This window comes from Rhinopithecus bieti, unplaced genomic scaffold (assembly GCF_001698545.2).
Source record: "Rhinopithecus bieti isolate Rb0 unplaced genomic scaffold, ASM169854v2 scaffold_26546, whole genome shotgun sequence".
Lineage (NCBI taxonomy): Eukaryota > Metazoa > Chordata > Mammalia > Primates > Cercopithecidae > Rhinopithecus > Rhinopithecus bieti.
In genome coordinates this window covers 1679326-1701892 of record NW_016812367.1, presented here as the reverse complement: position 1 = coordinate 1701892, position 22567 = coordinate 1679326, and the positions used below count along the sequence as shown (strand labels likewise).

At 39.7% G+C, this 22567-nt stretch overlaps 1 protein-coding gene across 4 annotated transcripts in view; it reads right to left on the bottom strand.

Moving 5' to 3' along the window:
- UIMC1 (ubiquitin interaction motif containing 1) overlaps positions 1-22567 on the bottom strand; it is a 97034-nt gene continuing 74467 nt past the window's right edge. For 3 of the 4 annotated variants that reach the window (XM_017896093.1, XM_017896096.1, XM_017896095.1), the window contains 5 exons: positions 6397-6475; positions 3513-3684; positions 2097-2160; positions 994-1030; positions 34-492 (listed from right to left, as the gene is read on the bottom strand). In XM_017896093.1, the coding sequence (XP_017751582.1) occupies positions 282-492; positions 994-1030; positions 2097-2160; positions 3513-3684; positions 6397-6475 (563 nt within the window). In that variant the 3' untranslated portion in view covers positions 34-281. Of the gene's footprint in view, positions 493-993; positions 1031-2096; positions 2161-3512; positions 3685-6396; positions 6476-22567 lie in introns of all 4 variants that reach the window. The other variant, XM_017896094.1, reaches the window with a different exon arrangement.

The following is a 22567-nucleotide window of genomic DNA, read 5'->3' as shown; positions in this document are numbered from 1 at the left end:
ATTAAAATTTCCATCTACTGAAGTAAGATTTCATACAAACATAAATATATTTAAATTTTTAACTGTAAGTGAATTCAAACAAACTGTTATAAAACAGAATACTATACACAGTTGTCTGCATAGGTCATAAACAACATAAAAACCAGAATGCGGAGTGGGTGCTGGTGGTGAAAACTGCAGGGCTAAAACTTGCTCAACAATGAACTAGGGACCACTATGGCTTAATGAACATGGCCCACCCCTCCTACTAATGGCTTTGTCAACTTTTCGACCCTAGAAATTCAGAATTTTCTCCTTCTTCCTCTGCCAGCTTTGGTCCGTGTCCGACTACCTGGCTGGACAGTAACTTGCTTTTTAAAGTCCACTAAGCAATCTGTGGCTTCTGAAATGGAAATAAAAGACTTGATGGGAGATTCATTTAAGTCACGATGTGTGCAGGAACTCTGCATCTCTCTGCTGCAGCCTGCCTCTTCCATACCTGGTGAGGGCACCCTAGAGAGAAGGAAAAAATTCAGATTCAATATACACCTAATAAGCATCAAGGATATGCTATGCCCTGTATCAGGGGATTATTAGTAGAAATAATCTTTGTAATAATCCTACTACATATCATCACTCTGTTTTCACAGATGAGGTCACTGGGTAAATCATATACTTAAAGTTGGCATTGAGAGAATGAGAATTCAGATTCAAATTCCCAAGCTGCTTGAGAATCCAGGTCAGAAAACCAGGGTTGGATAGGGATAGAGAGGTAGAGAAGAATAAGACATAACTTTTACTCTGCTTGTTTTAACACAATGAATGAACTGAGCTATTCAATCTTTAGTTCAGATAAACGGGGAGCACAGAGTCATACTGAGAGAGAGGTCATAATAGTTCCACAGTGATTTCCACTGCCACAGTTTGAGTATCACACTACACACAGAACACAGGACAAGGCCTGCACTTTTCAGAAATGCTGACAGCCACAATTCAGTGCACAATCCAATTCACCTGAAGGCTCCTGTTTCTGAAGACTTGATGTCTGCATCTGTGATATGAGAGAAAAAATAATAATGTTGGTAGTAGTGTTGGTAATCATACCACTTCTCACTGATCTTTTGCTTCCTGTGCTCTAGGCACTGCTTCTCATCAGCCTATCCAGGTAGCACAGATCCCCAATCCTCTAAACCCACGGAATGTGAGTATTAGTGTCCAACAGACTCAGCTGCTGCGGCACTCAGAGAAACACTTTTGAATGAACGAACAGCCTCTGAATAAATCGACTTCAATTCTAGACTTGAGGAACAAGGAAGTTGCCAAGGGAAATCTGCCACCTGCAGAGATTCACAAACTGGTGATCTAGAGACAGCAGGATATGAGGCTGGGAGAGGCTGCCTTTTTATAGTCATCAGAAGGCACAACAGATTTGCTTGGTGGGAATGAACTATTAGAACTAGATGGTAAGCACATCTCACCAGGCTTAAGCAAAAGCTCCTCTTCCATACACATCTGGTGAATTTTAACAATAGCGACTAATAACAACAGTAATAATAGCAGCTAACATTTATCAAGAGCCTACTTATGCCAGGGAATATGTTTGGAGCTTTACCAGATATAATTCTTGCAATCTATGAGGTTTGGTATTACTAACTCCCTGCAATGGTCTTAACCAATCCACTCTACTGCTCCCTAAATACTATGCACAAACCCTGAGGATTGCAGGTTGGGACACTAAGCCAAGGTAACATATGAATGATGCACAAAACAATAGGAGGAAGCAATAACATCTGCATATCTAGTTTTCTGTGCCTGTTCCTTTAGGTATACTTGGGGCTTGTCACATTCCCCTGTGTTTTGACAGTGTTTTTTCTGAGTTCAACAGGTAGTCCTGATTCAAGGCTTTATAAAGCCTGAAATGAAACATAGGATGAGTAAGACAGTATATTGCCCCATCTTCCTTAAGGAGAGATGACCTAGATGGAGTCTCAAAGGCTGGCTGATTGGATAACGTGTGTACCCAGAGAGTCCCAGCAAATAGTCAGGGGGCTGGCAATGGCTATCTTCATTGAAAGGCCTTAGGCAGAAGCCCGGAAAACTGGTCCTGGGGTCCTCACCTGAAGTCTTGTGCTCAGACTGTTCCAAGAAACTAAGGAGTCGGCCTTCACTGTGGCCTTTTTCCTGTAACAGAGAAAAACAGATGAAAGGGTTACTTCACGGCAGAGTCTAAAATACAACTTCCACGGCCCAGATCACACGTGTTCATAGAAGAGAAAAGGTGTGGGGGCCACAGCTCTAGGGAAGTCTTCTGCATTCTAATAAATGAGGGTACACAAGTGAAAAAGCAAACTTAATGAAGAGAATACATCGTTATGCCAAGATCATCATGGATTTAAAATAGAAAATAAATTTTAAGGTAGCGTCTACAGGCAGTGATGCCAGAATAAACTGGCTATATAAGTAAGTGCCTACCTATAAACCGTAACTCCAAATCTCCACCTCAAAATCACCCCATTCACAGAGAGAGGTCTCTTTCTTCTGGCATGACAGACAATGGCTTCCCCATTTTAGTGTGTACAGTGACTCCTTTGTCAGTAACCCTAGAATATGGAGCTGCTGCTTTATTTTTCATCTCTAAGCCAAGACTTGCTCTTCCTGATCTCTAATTACAAGGTCCAGAAAGTACATCCATCCTTCCCAGTGACCAGGGCCCAGACCCGGCAGCTTCCTAAGGAGTTCAACACAGAGTTGATCTCACATATATTCTTGGCAGTGGGATTATAAATTGGATATCCTTTCAGGAAAGCAATTTGGCAGGTTTTGAGAGACTTTAAAATTCGTATATCCACTGACCTAATAGTTCCATGTCAGAAAATGTATTCTAAGGAAATAATCAACAGTACAAACACTGATTAATGTTTTAAATACAATCTTATAATACAAAAGAACCAAAATGTTCAATAATAGGTGAATGGTTAAATGACCATGTGTGTGATATAAACATTAATAGTAATTTTAAAAAATAAAATCCAAAATGATGTTTACACTACACCTTAAGTTTTCATAAATGCAAGTGAGAAAACTACATATCAATCAAGTACTATATAGAATACAGTATACATATAGTACTAGATATATAGTATGTTGTGTGTGTGCTTATTGTATATATATAGAGAGAGAGAAGGGGGGAGAGGGAGAACAGTGTCAATTACATTAACAATGCACAGAAAAAAAGACCAGAAGAAAATAGGCCAATACATTAAAAGTTATCATCTTTGAGTAGCTAAATTATGGGTGATGACTTCCCCTGATTATTTATATTTTTTTGAACTTTCCATATTTTCTACAATGGACATGTAATTTAAAATTTAATTTTAAATTAAAAGGAAAATAATTTTAAAAGCACAAATCTTGTTTCAAGATAAATAGAGGGAAGAGGGGAGGGAGAAGAAAAAGCCAGAACAGAACTGTGGTCTCTTACAACTGACAACCAGGAGGGTTAGGTAGCCTTTCCCAAAACACTCTACACATACCTTTGGGTTCCACAGCCTCTGCTGCTGCTTCCCCTCCACACTTGAACATGCTCTTCCACTCCCTTCAGGCCCATCTCCTTGGTCAGCCTTTGCAAGCTGGAGACAGGAGTCCACATGACACTGATACTCTCTAAATGGGACCAGGGATTTACAGAGATAACACTTCTCATTCCTAGCCAATAACAAAAAAGGAAGAAAACACAGTTTTAAGATGCGCCTTTGCCTCTGGGCCCCTAGATATGTCTCAAATTGTGTTTTTACATCCCAAAGTTATTCTGTGGAGGAGACATATCAACCAATGCAGATTCGCTCAGCAGGATCACCAATAAAACTAACCCAACGCCAATCAAAAGGACTGAGTGATTAGCAGTTTTCCCTGGCTGTTTCTCTGTACCCTGCTGTTGCAGCAGTGGGATGGTAATGAAATCAGCTCTTCAAACTATCTCAAACAATGCTGATTGCTCTTCAGACATAAAATATTCTGTCAAACTCTTCCAAAATTAAGTGTAACAGTTTTTTCAAAGAGAAGTTAAAATTTCCACAGAAAAGGGAGCACCAAAAGCATTAAATTAAGTTGACATTTTACCAGGGTGGATGAACTTGTCTGATTAGTAAATCAAGTCTGTCTACATGCTGACTTCCTTAATTCTACAATCTGCAACATCAACTAAGAAGTTACTAAAAACCATGTGGTTCTGCCAGAGACTTTTGCATAATTTTATATGCATAGCTATCTTTATCTTTTTAGAAGAGTAGAGTTTGGAAAAGAGAGGAAAAGTAGGTCCTTGAGGTAAAGTTTACTGGGCATCAGTAAAATGGAATCACTGGGGTAAAAGAAAAAAATGAATATTTACTAAGTATTTTCTCTGTGGTGAGAAACAGTACAAGGCTCTTTAACCACAATTCTCAATGAATTATTCAGCTCCATTAGGAAGGAACTAATCTAACTACGGTCTTATAGGTAATAACTGTCAGAAACTAGATGTGCCTGACTCATAAGATCACCTTGGTTTTAAGAAGCTAAAAAAAATTTTCCAAAGCATGCTATCTTGGACATCTCTTTCTGGCCATAATGATGGCCAGATGGTTATTATTCAGTAACTACAGCAAGGGAGACTTGGATTAGCTGTAAGGAAGACTTTTTCTGAAGATTTTTACAATAGGAGAAATAAGTCTCTCAAATACTTAATTATCCAGAAGAATGCAAGCAAAATGCTGCCTTGTGAGAAAAGCTAGACTAATATACCTTTCAAGGTTTATCAATTAATGCAAAAAACATTTATTAATTCCCTACTACATGAGAGACAGAAGTACTGCATAAGAGGCAGGAGTGTTAGAGTCAGACAGACTTTGTCACTTTTACTGCAGTGATCTTAACCAGTTACATATAATTTCTCTTTAGTTTCCTTATTTAAAAAACAAAAGAATAACTACCTTAAATCAACCACAGTGAGAGTTACAAACAAAGCACCTAGCACAATGATTGGCACATAATACTAGCACTAAACAAACAGCTATTATTGCTGTCTCAGAATAACAATAATATTTTATTAGAAGCTGGGGATATAAACATGAATTAAGGCAAGTATTTGTCTCAAAAAACTCAGACTAACCAGGAATACAGAAATGTTCCTTTTTTAAAAAAAAATTACTGTAATACAATGTGAGGAATTTCTAGACGAATGTCTACATTACAGTAAGATTCCAAAGGATCAGTTCTGCTCCACTAAATTAGGGAAGACAGCCCTGAAATTCAGGGTCTAAGATCTGTGTTTCAAAGATGAAGTTTCTGCTTAGTAACTGCTTTAATCTACTCTTGGTAATGACTTTACTTTCAGATGGCAGCACCTACACCTGACCCCTTCCTCAGAAAGAGCTTTCTCAGTCAAGCTGCAACACACAACCAAAAAGTTTTCTTTTTTTTTTTTTGAGACGGAGTCTCGCTCTGTCACCCAGGCTGGAGTGCAGTGGCCAGATCTCAGCTCACTGCAAGCTCCGCCTCCCGGGTTCACGCCATTCTCCTGCCTCAGCCTCCCGAGTAGCTGGGACTACAGGCGCCGCCACCTCGCCCGGCTAGTTTTTTGTATTTTAGTAGAGACGGGGTTTCACCGTGTTAGCCAGGATGGTCTCGATCTCCTGACCTCGTGATCCGCCCGTCTCGGCCTCCCAAAGTGCTGGGGATTACAGGCTTGAGCCACCGCGCCCGGCCCAAAAAGTTTTCTATATTGCCCAACCTTTTGCAATTCAACGTCTGTACTATTATGTGAAATGTTCAATGCTTCCCAAAGAGCACCAAATACCAATATGCAAATTAAAGAAAACAGAAACCTAAGAGCAATGTGGAAGTGGAGTGGGTGGCAGGATTGTTTTAGTGTATTAAAATGGATACAAAGGCCACCTACACTGACAGAGACTAGGAATAAGAAAAAGAAATTCAGGGCCGGGCGCGGGGGCTCACACTTGTAATCCCAGCACTTTGGGAGGCCGAGGTGGGCAGATCACCTGAGGTCAGGAGATCGAGATAGCCTGACCAACATGGAGAAACCCCGCGTCTACTAAAAACACAAAATTAGTCAGTCGTGATGGCCCGTGCCTGTAATCCCAGCTACTTGGGAGGCTGAGGCAGGAGAATCACTTGAACCCAGGAGGCGGAGGTTGTGGTGAGCCGAGATCATGCCATTGCACTTCAGCCTGGGCAAGAAGAGTGAAACTCCATCTCAAAAAAAATAAAAAAAAGAGAGAGATTCAGGCATCCAAGCAATGAAGCCATTGGCAGGCCAAAGAAATACAGGGTCAGATGGGTAAGATAACAACTGATCTTTTTCTTCAGTCCAAATGATGGCATGCTATACAGGAGCTCTGTGAATGCAGCACACCTACTTACTTGTCAACGTCTAGAGAAGTCTGGGCAGCTGTCCCACTGTCACTCTTGGTCTTGGCCTCTTTTTGTCTCCGAGTCAATACTTTTAATAAAAAAAAAAAAAGTAAAAAATATATATAATTAGCTACCAGTAAACTCTGAATATAAAAGACAAAATGTATAGGAAGAAGCAAAGTTTAAAACCTTATCCCACTAGGAGAAATACATTGTTTGCGAAGTCTCAATCTTTCTAGCATTGAGAATAGCAATTGTAACATTTGCACCAAAACAAAAGTTTTGACAATATTCTGTCCTCCACAAGATATTCCGCTATATGCTAAGCCATGAGATCTAAAGATCTACTCCACACCAAGAAAGGTTTTTGTGTACTATCCCAGCTTGCAGCACTCAAGGGAGGGATTTACATTGTCCCAAGCAAAATTCTATCTGTTATGACACACACTTAAGTGAGGTACTCTATGAAATATAGTAATGACAGCCACATCTGAGTGCCTACATAAGCTCTAATCTTTACAAAACTTTGAAAAGTTCTGCAGTGAGAAAACTGTGGCTCAGAACAGTTAATACAACCAGTCTTTCTTCACTACACTAGTACCACCTCCCAATTCTAGTGGGTATAAATGGCTTTAGCCCAATTGATACACAAATATATTGTCTCTCACACCAAAAGACATCTGTTTATAAAATCAGTCTCTTAAAGGATCTTGGAGGTTATTTAATCAAGTGTTTCCCACTTCATTCCTTGCATAACAAGAAAAACTGCAACAATTTCACGTCAAACTCTACCTTCTTTCCTCCTAACACCTAAATCCCCACAACAGATAATTTAGCAGGGTTACGAGTAACTTAGGTTGTGAAGCATTTATCTAGTCCAGGGGTCAGCAAACTTTATCTGTGGAGACAGAGAGTAAATATTTTAGGCTTGGTAGGCCATATGGTCTCTGTCACTACTCAACTCTGCACTGTTAGCAGGAAAGCAGTCACAGACTATACATGAACAAATGGGTATGTTTCAATAAAACTTTATCTACAATAACAGGTATCTGGCTAGATTAGGCCCATGGTTGGCTGTTTGCCTAACCTTCTAGATCAACCTCCTACTCATACAAAAATGCCTTCTATAAACATCCCTGACAAGTAATCATACGGTCTTGACTGTATTTTCTTTTTCTTTTCTTTTTTTTTTTTTTTTTTTTTGAGACGGAATCTCACTCTTCTTGCTCAGGCTGGAGTGCTATGGTGTGATCTCAGCTCACTGCAATCTCTGCCTCCAGAGTTCAAGTGATTCTTCTGCCTCAGCCTCCTGAGTAGCTGGGATTACAGGCACTCACCACCATGCCCAGCTAATTTTTTGTATTTTTATTAGTGACGGAGTTTCACAATGTTAGCCAGGATGGTCTCGAACTCCTGACCTCAGGTGATCCACCTGCCTCAGCCTCCCAAAGTGCTGGGATTACAGACGTTAGCCACCGCGCCTGGCCAACTTGGCTGTTATCTTTTAATTGAGGGAAATTCACTTCCTCCTAGGGAAATCCATTCTGTTGCAATCTGGCTCAATCTGCATTTACTGGGGACTATATGAATACATTTACCCGCCTTTCCACAAGTCAGCTCTTTGAACACTTAACAAAATCTTGGATTTACTCGGTTTTCTGCCCCTATTAAAATGCAACCATCATCAAAGGAAGAACTATGCCTAGTTACTATGGCTATTCTATTAAGATTTGGATTGCCGAAACTCTGAATGCCTAGGTTAGCTCTAATCCTTACGATGACCCTCCAGATTGGTATTATTACTTTTCCCCGGTTTTAATGATATGGAAATAAACTAAGAGGAATTGACTTCACCACACTATCACAACTACTAAATAGTAAAACCCAGGATAGAATCTAGATCTGATTCCTATACTTATGTTTTACCTTCCTAATTAACCTCTTTTAGATATACAATCCAATTTGTCAGTTTTCCTTAATATGTGTAGCACCCCAAACAGAATCCAATATTCAACAAACAATCCAACTAGTAAAAAGAACAGAAGAACCATGAGCTACCCCATGTGGACTCATACTCTACTGATTCAGTCAAGGCTGTGTTTGCTTTATTGACAATCCTGGTATACTACTGGCTTAAATTGAACTTAAAGGAAATTAAGATCTATCCCCTACCCTCCCAAATTATCTTCAAATAAAACGTTAACATCACTGGGTGCAGTGGCTCATGCCTGTAATCTCAACACTTTAGGAGGCTGAGGCAGGCGATCACTTGAGACCAGGAGCTCGAGAACAGCCTGGGCAACAGGGTGAAACCCCCGTCTCTACAAAAAAATATAAAAGTTAGCCAGCATGGTGGTGCTTGCCTGTAGTCCCAGCTACTCAGGAGGCTGAGGTGGGAGGATCAACTGAGCCAGGAGGGTTGAGGCTGCAGTGAGCTGAAACAGCGCCACTGCACTCCAGCCTAGGTGAAGAGCTAGACTGTCTCAAAAAATATACAATACAATACAATACAATACACAATACAATACAATGTTACCAAGACAAGTCTCTTAATTCTGTACTTTGCTAACTAAGTTGCTGGGTATTTTTTGTCTCCCCTTAAACACAGGATTTTGTATTTGTCCCCGTTCTTTTCAGCTGAACGTTTCTATTTATTGAGATCATCTGCAGTCTTGACTCTGTCATCTGATGTTATTAGCTCTCTTTCTCAGCTATGTGTCATCTGCATATATGACAACCACACTTTTTACATCTTCATCCAAGTCACCAGGGAAAAATGGTTGTAAAGGATATGGCCAAGGACAAAACTGTGACATGTTACCAGAGAAGTCTGTCTTCTCCCTGTTAAACTTTCCTTTAAATAATTAAGCAAACATTTATTGACAATCTTCAATGTGCAAGTAATTTGGGGAGATACAGGAAATTACGAGGCACTGTCCCTGCTCTTAAGGAGAGTGCAGTTTACTAATGGAGACAGCATACACACTCAAATAACTACAACCCAAGGTGTAAAGAGATATGCATAATAAAACAAGATCACACACAAGCAACTAATAATAGTGTTTGCCTCTGGGGAGGATGACAGGAATACTTGAAGACTGGAAGAGGAAGGAGGCATACTTTTCACTGTATACTTTTCTGTAAATCAAATTAAAAATTAGAAGGGAGGAATCAGATTATATAGAGTCAGGCACAGATTAAATGATCTAAGGTTCCTTCCAACGCAGAGATTTTATAAGTAAAATTAAAGTACTGCAGGAGAAAAACATCCAGGACAGAACCAGCCTCAAATCCACCTCCTATTATATCAACCAGCCCATACTTCTCTATCTTACACACAAGGACTTCATGAGAGATTTTATCAAGTGCCTTGCTGAAATCCATTCTTAAAAGGCTGGCACCTCAAAGATTACAGAATCCTTTAGGAGTTCTATTTTTTATTTTCTTTTCTACTTGTCCCCATCTTGACTAGCACGTATTTTTCCAAAAGAAATACCTGGAAACCACTCCACAGATAGGGTTGGAAAAAGCATTAATTGATTCTAGTACTGTCTATATATCACTATTGCATTTAGCACATTTCTGTTCCTATTCATTTATATGTCAGTTTTCCTTCTACACCATGCAACTTTCTGAATTCAGAGACTCTGGGTTTTATTTTCTTTTTTTTTTTTTTCTCTTCAGCATCCTCAGCAGAGTCTAGGACAGATTAAATGCTAATAAATAGATTAAATGCTAATAAATACTTGCTGAATTAAATTTTATCAATAGATTCTAGGGGAAAAAAGAGCTCTTGTTTTATGAGGACCTACTCTGTGCCAGAGACTTTATAAACATAATCTCTTTCTTTACAACAATCCTACAAAGAATATATCATTATTTCTATTTTATAGTAAATAATTTTTTTTTTTGAGACACATCTTGCTCTGTCGCAGGCTGGAGTGCAGTGGCGTGATACTGGCTCACTGTAACCGCTGCCTCCCAGGTTCAAGCGATTCTCCTGCCTCAGCCTCCTGAGTAGCTGGGATTACAGGCGCCTGCCACCACACCTTGCTGATTTTTATATTTTTAGTAGAGATGGGGTTTCACCATCTTGGCCAGGCTGGTCTTGAACTCCTGACCTTGTGATCCACCTGCCTCGGCCTCCCAAAGTGCTGGGATTACAGGCATGAGCCACTGTGCCTGGCTGTAAATGAAATATTAATTAACCTGATCAAGGTCACAAAACAAAAACAAAAAACAAAAAACAAAAAGCACAAGGAATGCAGTACAAATCTGACTACAGAAGCATATGTTCTTCTACAAGAGCAGGCTGCCACTCCTGGAAAATAAGAAGCTAAAGAATGGGAAGAGAAAAGGTGGTAAGTGGTAAATGAGGGGGCAGGTAGAAGAGAATTTGAAGGGAGAGACTTGATATTGATAGATGGTTAGGACTATACGGTAATTCTATGATCACAATGGAATGGACTGGGGCTTGCTGCTGTTTTTCCTTTGAAACCTACTGCCCCTACAAAAGAGCAGAGAAGTGCATGTAGGTTGCTCTGAAGGAGCACTTGTGGTTTATGAGGGTTGAGAGAGCTATATAAACTAGCTACAGGCAGAGAATTCATTATGAAACACATATCCAAAAACCAAACTGCTGATAACAGCAGCCACAGATTTCAAAAGAGAACAATGGGGTCTGAGTACAACTATCAAGGAAAGGTAGAAGAGAACAGGGATCACTGAAAGCTGAGAGAGACGACAATAAACATAAGACCATTACCTCAGCAGATTATATTCCACTGTATGGGAAATGCTTTAAGGAGTTGTACTTAGAACTGTGGCCTGGCACTGTTAAGATACAAATAATCAGTATTGCCTTGTGATGAAGGGCACTCACTGGCTTTAGGGTTGGACAGTAGGTGTCCAAGTTGGGCCTCTACTAGCTGTGTGGTCTTAGGCAAGGTCTGTAACCTGAGTAACAATTTCCTTACCTGTTGAATGAGATAACTGCATTTAACCTGAAGAGTTTTGCTAACAATCATATCAGATACTGTAAGAGTATCCAGCCCACAGAAAGCACTCAGTAAACATTAGTTTTATTCACTTACTATTTGTTTATACAATTTTCATTATTCTTCTTCCAGATTTATTTCTTAGCCTTATCCAAAGACTTAAACCCATCCGTGCAACCAGTGACCACTAGCTAGCCTACAATTTGGGTTAGAACTTAAGTCTTAAGTGATTTCCATACTAAATTTTACAAACAAAATGGACAAATAAATAGCCTAGGCATTACAGAACAATTACCAATACCATATAAACATCAACACATTTGTTTCCAAAATTCAAAGAAGATAAGCAATCAAAAATAAAAAACATATGGCCTAGTACTATAAATTGTAAAGACAATGGTTCCCTGAGGAGAGTGGAAATTATATATACAAAGAAGGGAGTTTTGACAGAATGACAAGTGGTTAAAGTCTTCTCAGTTTGTCTCCCTCAACCTCAAAACCACCTCAGCAGAAAATAATGGGAAGCCACAGAGTTGTGTCTGTTCCTGCTAAGATCACCCCTCTTTCAGCCTAGCACTTCTTCAGTGGATATAAGGAAAAGAAGGGAAGACAAGCTCCACCTGCACACAGTGAGGCAGCCATGCTGCCTGCCTCCCTACAACCAATGACCTCAGGAACTAGTCTCAATTAAAGGTTATTATTAGCACAAATTATTGGCTGGGTAAGGTGGCTCATACCTGTAATCCCAGCACTTTGGGAGGTTAAGGCAGGCGGATCACTTGAGGTAAGGAGTTCCAGACCAGCCTGGCTAACACAACAAAACCCTGCCTCTACTGAAAATAGACAATTTAGCCGGGCTTGGTGGTGAGTGCCTGTAATCCCAGCTTCTCGGGAGGTTGAGGCAGGAGAACTGTTTGAACCCGGGAGGTGGAGGTTGCAGTGAGCTGAGATTACACCAATGCACTTCAGCCTGGGTGACAGAATGAGACTGTCTCAAAAAAAATAAAATAAATAAAATAAAATAAAATAAAATCTGTGAGTCTCTGAGACGTGTGGCTACTTAAATTTAAATCTTAATTAGAATTAAATATAATTTTAAATTGGGCCAGGTGCGGTGGCTCACACCTATAATCCCAGCACTTTGGGAGGCCAAGGTGGGTGGATCACCTGAGGTCAGGAGTTTGAGACCAGCCTGACCAATATGGTGAAACCCCGTCTCTAGTAAAAATACAAAATTAGCTGGGTATGGTGGCACATGCCTATAATCTCAGCTACTTGGGAGGCTGAGGCAGGAGAATCGCTTGAACCTGGAAGGCAGAGGTAGTAGTAAAGCCGAGATCATGTCATTGCACTCCAGTCTGGACAACAAGAGCAAAACTCTGTCTCAAAAAATAATTAAAAAATTGAATTCCTCAGTCCCATAAGCCACATTTCAAATGCTCAATAGCCACATGTGGCTACCATATTTGACAGCACAGATATAGAACATTTCTATCATTGCACAAGTTCCCATTGGATACTGCTGTTCTTTCAAGAGATAACCAGGACCAATCCTATTGAGCACCAAAAGAAATCCAAGCCTCCTCTGGCATACCTCTTCAACTGGATTCTCTTCCCGTTTGCCACCATTCTTGGTGATTTCAATATCTACATATACATATTAGACTGACCCATATGATGCTGCAGTTTTTGTAAGTTCAACCCAAGATATGATCCATCCAGTAGTCCAGCCTCTCAGTTCCTTGACCTCTTGTTTATTAATTCCTATGGCTCCTACCATCTCAGCCTTTCTCCAGTGGGGTTCCAAGAGAGGAGTAAGCCTAATGCCCTAAGGTATCCACCAAATGTTATAAATCAATTTCTGTCCCCTGCATCTAAAATGGTACCAGCTATGTGTCATAACTGGGAGAAGTGAGCAAACAATCAATTCATTTTCTGACTTCTATGGTTCCAATGAAGAATTCTAGCTGAGCCTATCATTAATGATGAGCTCAATTTCAGGTGCCCATTCTCTGATCACCATCACCTATCTTTCCCAACTCACCCTCTCTAATGTTCTTACACCAATCACCCTTCAGCCCCACTAGGACATCTAATCCTATACTATCATCTTTTCACTATTACCCCGTCGTATCCTCACATTCCTTCTTACCTTAGTTTACCTAGTTATCATATTAACAATCCCCTTGAATATTCCCTCAACTTCTTTCTACTGTGCTTCCTTGCAAAATCCAACTTTGGTTAAATACAGCCCTCCTACTTATTATGTGTCCCTATCTGCTGAATGTGACAGGAACAAAAACACATATAACAGTGCTGACTGGGCTCACTTTTTATTTAAGATCAAAATCTTAAGCGGTCCCTCACTACTGCCTAGCAATCCTGATATATTTTCCTAGTCGGTTCATTCTTCCATCCTCCCAGGTACATTTCACATCTTCTCTGCTATTCTCAAACCTCTAACATCCATTCTGATTCCTGTATCACCATTCTTTTTTATTTAAATATAACTTTATTGAGATAAATTCATGTACCATATAATCCACCCATTTAAAGTCTATGATTCAATGGCAAGTACTTGGGAGGCTGAGGTGGGAGGACTGCCTGAGCTGGGAAGGCAGAGGTTGCAGCAAGCCAAGATTGCACTACTGCAGCCTGGGTGACAGAAAGAGAGTTCTTTATATATTCTGGATACTAAACCCTTAACACACATACGATTTGCAAATATTTTCTCCTATTCTGTAGGTTGTCTTTTCACTTTCTTGATAGTGTCCTTTGATGCACAGAGGTTTTAAATTTTGATAAAGTCCAATTTATCTTTTTTCTTTTGTTGTCTGTGCTTGTGGTATTATATCTAGGAATCCACTGCAAACCTATGATTGTGAGGTTTTATCCCTAAGACAGTTCCCCTGACTTGCTGAGACAAGGTCTCAACTATGTTGCCCAGGTGGGACTCAAAGGATCCTCCTGCCTCAGCCTCCCAAGTAGATGGGACTTACCAGCGTGTACCACTGTAGCTGCCTATAAAAGCTTTATGACTTACATTTAGGTCTTTGATCTATTTTCATATGTAGTATAAACAAGTGGTCCAACTTCATGGTTTTGCATGTGGATATTCAGTTGTCCCAGCACTACATATTAAGAAGACTGGATTGTTTTCCCCCACTGAATTGTCTTGACATCCTTATCAAAAACCAATTGCCCACAAATGTATGGTTTTACTTCTGGACGCTCAATTCCATTCCACTGAACCGTCATGCCTACCTTTATGCCAGAACCAGGCTGTCTGAATTAGTAAGTTGTAAAATTGGAAAGCATGAACCCTTAACTTCGTTCTTTTTCAAGACTGTTCTATTCTGTGTCCCTTGTATTTTGGTATGAATTTTGGGACCAACTTATCAATTTATACAAAAAAGTTAGCTGGGATTTTTGTGGGGTTTTTTTGTTGTTTGTTTGAGGTGGAGTTTCGCTCCTGTTGCCCAGGCTGGAGTGCAACGGCATGATCTTGGCTCACCGCAACCTCTGCCTCCTGGGTTTAAGCGATTCTCCTGTCTCAGCCTCCTGAGTAGCTGGGATTCTTCTGTCTCAGCCTCCTGAGTAGCTGGGATAACAGGCATGTGCCACCATGCCTGGCTAATTTTTTTTTCTATTTTTAGCAGAGAGAGGGTTTCTCCACGTTGGTCAGGCTGTTCTCGAACTCCTGACCTCAGGTGATCTGCCCCCCTCAGCCTCCCAAAGTGCCCAGCCTAGCTGGACTTTTGAGAAGGATTTGAAATCTCTAGATCAACTTGGTGAATACTGCCATCTTAACAACATTAAGTATTCTAAACCATGAACATGAAATACCATTCCATTTATTTAGGTCTTGTTTAATTTCTTTCAACAATGTTTTATAATTCTCAGAGAAGTTTTTTATTTCTTTGTCAAACATATTCCTAAGTATTTTATTATTTTTGATACTATATTAAGTATAACTCTTTTCTTAAATCCATTTTCAGATTGTTCACTGCTAGTGTACAAAAATACAGTTCATTTTCTATATTGACCTTGTATCCTGCAAACTTGCTGAACTCGTTTATTAGTTCTAAAGGCTTATTTTATTTCAGTGGATTCTCTAGGATTTTCTATATAAAAGATGTCATCTGATAGAGTAGTTAACGTCTTCCTTTCCAACCTGAATGGCTTTTATTTCATTTCTTTCCTAACTGTCCTGGCTAGAACCTCTTTTACCATGTTGAATGGAAGTGGCAAGAATGAACACCCTTGTCTTGTTTCTGATTTTGGGGAAAGCTGTCAGTCTTTCACCATTAAGTATGATATTAGCTGTGAGTTTTTCATAGATGCCCTCTATCAGGCTGAGGAAGTTCCTGTCTATTCCTAGTTTGCTGAGTATTTTATTGTCATGAAGGAGTACTGAATTCTATCAAATGCTTTTTCTGTGTCCATTTAGATATTGTGTGGTTTTTGTCCTTTGTTCTGCAATATAGTATATTAACTGATTTTCTAATGTTAAACCAACCTTTCAGACTTTTTGATGAGAAAAAAAGTAGTACCAGAGAGAACTTCTACACTCTTCCACCACCAAAAGTATTAGTCTATCTGCATCTGTACCCATATCCTCTGCCTTCCCTCCTACTGCACAGAATGAATTGCTCACATGGCTATGTAAGGCTAACTTTTCCATTTGACCCTGAATCTGAATGCTTTTGCTTAATTAAGGATTCCCCTCCTGCCATCATCTCTCCTGAAACATCACTTTTTCCCTCTTTTTTTTAGATCATTCCATCAGCTTACAAATATGCAGTAATATTTCCCATAAGGTTATTTCTAGACTTGTATATCCTACTGTCTGCTCAACATCTTCATTTGGTTATTCACTGGGCATCTTAAAATTATGTACAAAACCAAATTCTTAATTTCTTCCTCCAAACCTGCTCCTACCCCAGTGTTCCCGCTCTCAAACAACAAAGTCATCATTAACCCAGTTGCTTGGGGCAAAACCTTGATTTCACCTTAGTCTTTCTGGTTCTCTCACACTCCAACGAATCCTGTACGCTCAGCCTTCAAAATGTTCCCAAATCTGACAACTTCTTTACCTCACAGCTACCTCTATGGTTAAAGCAAACATCACATCTTCCCTGGAATAATGCAAGAGCCATTCCCCTCCACCCCTGCTTAGTCTCCTCAATTCCATTCTTGCCCCTGTCCCTCTATAGATTATTTTCCACACTGTAGCCAGAGTTAGATTACATCATTCCCTATTCTCAACCCCTCTATGGCTTTTCATCATATTTAGAATAAAGTACAAAAACCTCACCTCACATGATCTGACCACTGTTCATTTCTTCTCTCCTTTCCCCATCACTCAATCTAATTCAGTCATTGTGTCTTTCCTGCAGCTCTAAGAAACATGCCAAACACACGCTTGCTTTAGGGCCTTTATATTTATTCCCTGACCTAGAATGACTGTATTCAAATATCACCTCAAGAAGTCTCCCTTGATCTTCCCCTTTAATCAAGCCCCCTTTTTTCCTCTGTTCTAGTCATTCTCCATCCCCTCTTCTTGCCTCGTTTTTCTTAAATTGTATTTATTATCTGTTTCTCTAACAAAAAGGTAAGCTTTATAGAACACTGACTTCTGTGTTTAGTACTGTACCCTCAGCTTGCAGAACAGTATCTGGATTATAGTTGCTGCTAAATAAATACTAATTGGGTTGTCAGTAAAGAAGTACAAATAATACAGTTAAACACAACACAGTGATCTTCTGAATTACTCAGAGGGGCTAAGTTGAGTACCCTATAATTGGCTTAGCCAGAAACCTGAGTTAAGACTGCCTTCTCTCATCTTGACCAGTCAGAAGGTCTGCTTCTCTAGCCAAAAGACTCTCAAGTCTGTCCACTTCTACTAAGACTGCTTTATCATCTGTCTCTCTGCTTTTAGTCTCCTCCAAATTATGGTTAATATTTCAGTATACTGTATTGTCTTTCAGTCTTTATTTTGAATCCTTTTGTAATACTTCATCTTGTTTTTGAACACTGGGTTAAGTTGTTCATTATTATAAATAATGCTTTAATAAACCATCTTTGTCTATACAATTTCATCTAAATTCTGATGATGTTTTTAGAGTAGATTTTCAAACTTTAATTCATGGGTCAGAAGATATGAATTACTTTTAAGTTCTACATATATATTATCAAATTGCTTAAACAAAAATTTCAGCTGTTAAAGATTAAGCTATAAAGATTATAGACAAGTACTAGTAGGAAGTAGATAGTAAAAGTGTACCTCTTAAGAGAAAAAGCTTATCTCTAAGCTTGAAAGAAAACTGCTACAATTTGAGTAGGGAGGGAGGGGGCCTCTGTGGCTTTTTTGCAGCAAAGGCAGTTTGGCATTGCAGTACTGTCTTTGGAGTCTAACTGCCTTTGAATCCTATCCCAGAGTAGGTAATTACAGGCTTGAAGCCTTTAAGCCTTTGTTTGCTCATCTGTAAATGGACCCAGCACTGCTTATCTTTTTAGGGTTGTAAAGATTTCTACTTAGGAACTACCAACATAATCACGTAAGATGTTTGAGTTAGAAGCTATGTCTATCAGAATAAGATGATCAAGTCTAGTACCTGAGAGAACAACAAGAGATTGTCAGAATGGATAAAAGCATGACCCAATGGTATATTGTCTACAGGAGACACATTTTAAAAATATGCCAGGCGCGGTGGCTCAAGCCTGTAATCCCAGCACTTTGGGAGGCCGAGACGGGTGGATCACGAGGTCAGGAGATCGAAACCACCCTGGCTAACACGGTGAAACCCCGTCTCTACTAAAAAATACAAAAAACTAGCCGGGCGAAGTGGCGGGCACCTGTAGTCCCAGCTACTCGGGACGCTGAGGCAGAATGGCGTAAACCCGGAAGGTGGAGCTTGCAATGAGCTGAGATCCGGCCACTGCACTCCAGCCTGGGCGACAGAGCAAGACTCCGTCTCAAAACAAAAAAAAAAAAGAAAGAAAAAGAAAATGAATAGGCAAGCACACGCTAGAAGAAAATATTTGTAGAACACATATTTGACAAACAACTGGTATTCAGGACATACAAAGAACTCCTATCTCAATAATAAAAAGTCACATAATCCAATTTTAAAATGGACAAAACATTTGAACACTTTACAGAAGATACAAAATTAGACAACAATCATGTGAAAAAAAAAAGTGCTCAACATTATTAGCCATCAGGGAATGCAATTAGAATCATTACATGACTACCAGAATGGCTAAAATTAAGGGGGTAAAACAATATCAAATGGTGGCAAAGATGTAAAACAAGTAAAATAACTAGAATGCTCGTAAACTGCTAGTGGGAATTAAAATAGTACAACTACTTTGGAAAAAGGTTTGGCAGTTTCTTTATAACCTAGCAATTCCATTCCTAGCTATTTATTCAAAAGATGTGAAATCTTATGCTCACTATACAACCTGTACGAGAATGTTCACAGCAGCTTTCTTTGTAATAGTGAAAAACACACCAAGAGAATAACTGTATGAAGAAACTGGTATATTCATACACTAGAATACTACTCAGTAATAAAAAGGAATATAACATGGATCAATCTCAAAAACATTATGCTGAGTGAAAGATTACACAAAAGTATACTGGTATGATTCTACTAACATCAAATTCTAGAATATCATATAAGCAGAATTTTACAGAAATAAACAGTGGTTGCCTTTAGGGGGAGGGGAGAAGAGATATGAGGGATTCTTCCAGGGTGATATTAATACTCTGTGTCTTGATAGGTATATGCATATGACCAAACTCTGCAAATTTACACTTAATATTTGTGCATTTCACATAAATACTGGAACTTAGTTCATGATCTGCATGCTTAAGTATTTCAGGGAAAATGAACCAATATATGCAACTTACTTTGCAAAGCATCAAAAACATAACGTGGATTAAAGGATGGCTAGAGAGAATAGATTTGTAATAAAACATAGTAAGATATTAATGGAATCTAAGTAGTAAGATTCTTCTAACTTTGTTGTGTATTCAAAATTTTCATAATAAAATAACAGAGGGAAAAAGACTGGGGAAACCCTCTAAAGATGAATAAAGATATATGACTAGATGCAATGTATGATGCTTAACTGGATCCTTTACCCCAAAAAAGAGATACAAAGGATACTACTGGAACAACTGAGGAAAAGTGAATGTGGATTGTATACTAGATAATAGTATTGGCATTAACATTAAATTTCTTGAGTATAATAATGGTGTTGTAATACATTATTTTGTAGGAGAACGATCTTGTTCTTAAGAGATACACACTGATCGAGCTCAGTGGTTTAATTCCAGCACTTGGGGAGGCCAAGATGGGAGGATCTCTTGAGGTCAAGAGTTTGAGACCAGCTTGGGCAACATAGCAAGACCCCTATCACTACAAAATTAAAATTAAATTTAGCTGGGTGTGGTGGTGAGTGCTTGTAGTCCTAGCTACCAGGGAGGCTGAGGTGGGAGGACTGCTGGAGCCCAGGAGTTCAAGGTTACAGTGAGCTATGATCATGCCAGTACACTTCAGCCTGGGTGACAAAGCAAGACCCTGTCTCAAAAAACAAAAACAACAACAACAACAAGAGATGTGTACTAATTAAAGTATTTAGAGGTAAAGTGTCATGATTTGTGCAACTAACTCTCAAATGGTCAGGGAAAAGTCCATATATGTAAAAATATACATATGAGAAAGAAAAAGAAGAGAAATAGGAGGGATAAAGAAAGTACATTATTTTTGTATCTCATACCTCTGAAATTTGAAAATTTTCAAAATGGAGAGGAAAAAAGAATAGGCCCTGAAATAAAGAGGTCTAAGTCTCAATTCCCACACTACCAATTACTAGCTTAATGATTTTGAGCAAGTTACTTCTCCCTAAGGATGACAAAGCCTAACTTGTAAGGTTACTGCAAAGATCAGGTAAAATAAGAGTTAAGTGCGTAAGTGCATAGTGCCTTGCACAAAATAGTAGTAACAGCAGTCACTGTTACTATAAAGACCAGTAGCGGTCAGGTATGGTGGCTCATGCCTATAATCCCAACACTCTGGGAGGCCAAAGCAGGAAAATCACTCAAGCCCAGGAGTTCAAGAACAGCCTGGGCAACATAAGACACCATTTCTTTAAAAAAGAAAAAAACAAAACAAAACAAAAAAAGACCAGTAGTGTGTCACAGACCCATGAATTTATTTATTTATTTATTTTTCCCCCCGAAGGGTTTACTATTTGTTTAATAAAAAAATCCCACAGCAACTTTTATCCAAACAGCAACTACTACAAAAGGAATGACAAGAAAAAAAAATATGACTTCACAGAAATACACTAAAAAATTTGACAGTTATGCAGGAACCACCAAAGTTTTAGTGTTTAATAACGAACAGCACAACTGACCAAGGTCCAAGATGTGAAGACACTATGTTCAAGAAACTGGCCGGGCGCGGTGGCTCAAGCCTGTAATCCCAGCACTTTGGGAGGCCGAGACGGGCGGATCATGAGGTCAGGAGATCGAGACTATCCTGGCTAACACGGTGAAACCCCGTCTCTAATAAAAAATACAAAAAACTAGCTGGGCGAGGTGGCAGGCGCCTGTAGTCCCAGCTACTCGGGAGGCTGAGGCAGGAGAATGGCGTAAACCCGGGAGGCAGAGCTTGCAGTGAGCTGAGATCCGGCCACTGCACTCCAGCCCGGGCGACAGAGCGAGACTCCGTCTCAAAAAAAAAAAAAAAAAAAAAAAAAACTGGGGGGTAAATCACTCTACAAACTAACTATATAGTACGTGTTAAGAATGCATACTTTATAATATAAAACCTGTCTACACATAGTAGTTAGCTGTAAAAAGCCATTCGATCTTCTCTTGGCTTGGAAACATGGTGTTCCAGATTCCAGTATAAATTATTAGCAACCTTCAACTATTTTGTATGGCAGCTATCTTGTTTTCACCTTCCAGTTCTTCCACCCCAGCCTGTGTCATGAGGTCTGCGATGTTCTTCTCCAGATCATCAATGCGACTACTCATATCATCAATTCTCCCAATGATCTGGTCAGACATGGTCTGAAATTTATCTTGCATCTGCTGCAGGAGTGTCTGCACCACCGAGGTGAGGTCCTGCACGGTCTTGGGGTCAGTCTCGGCCATCTCCCCGACGCCCAGGTTGGCGGTTATGTCTCAGACCGTAACCTCTGTAGGTGTGTTTATGCTTTTATTTTTGAGAGGTGAGAAAACAGGCTCAGTGAGTCCAGGAGGCAGGCCAAGCTCACATAATGATGACACTGGGCAAGATGCTCCATGTCCCGTGGAGGCAGAGTAACTCCACGTTACTCCGTGTCCCGTGGAGGCAGAGTAACTCCAGTCCAATGGCTGTCCCAGTGACTACTTTGACTACCCAAACAAATGCATGGTGTGTAATACCAGGCCACAGAAATCTCTCAGCCATTTAAGAGGCATGAGCATGGGGAAGTTTCCTCTTTTGCACACAGTAGTGGCACTCTTAATCACCTAGTTTCTCTACTAAAACTCTTTCTGGGGACTTTTTGGGGTTTGCCTACACCCATCCTCAGTACTTCCGCAAGATCAGAGGAAGTACTTGAAAGAAGTCAGAACCCATAGCCTAAGTGGGTTTCCCTAAGAATGTTCATAGGAGAAGTCTGCTACCTGATTCTTGATTTCCAGGGACCTTCCTCTAGGGTGGTGGATACTCAGCTCCTTGCCATTTTTTAGAAGCTTGGTTTTCTTTTTGAATGTTCACATAATGAGAAAACCAGGAACAAAAGGAAAAGAGAACTAGGTTCTGAGATGAGCTCTAAAATCTTCATGTCTTGCTGGCTTGAATGTATCTTAAACTTTTTTTCAGCAAATGCATCATGTTACTTTAGGATCAGAAAAGATTTTGGTATTTGGATAATCTGAAAGATAATGTAAATTGCTACACAACTAGCTTAAATAGAAATTTGGGGGAAGAGATTATAAATACTTATAATTTGGATATCTGTTTCCTCCAAATCTCGTGTTGAAATGTGATCCCCAATGTTGGAGCAGGGGCACAGTGGGACGTGTTTGGGCCATGGGGGCAGATCTCTCATAAATGGCTTGATGCCCTCCTTGAGTCTTGTTCTGTTCATGTTTTAAAGAGCTATTCTTTAAAAGA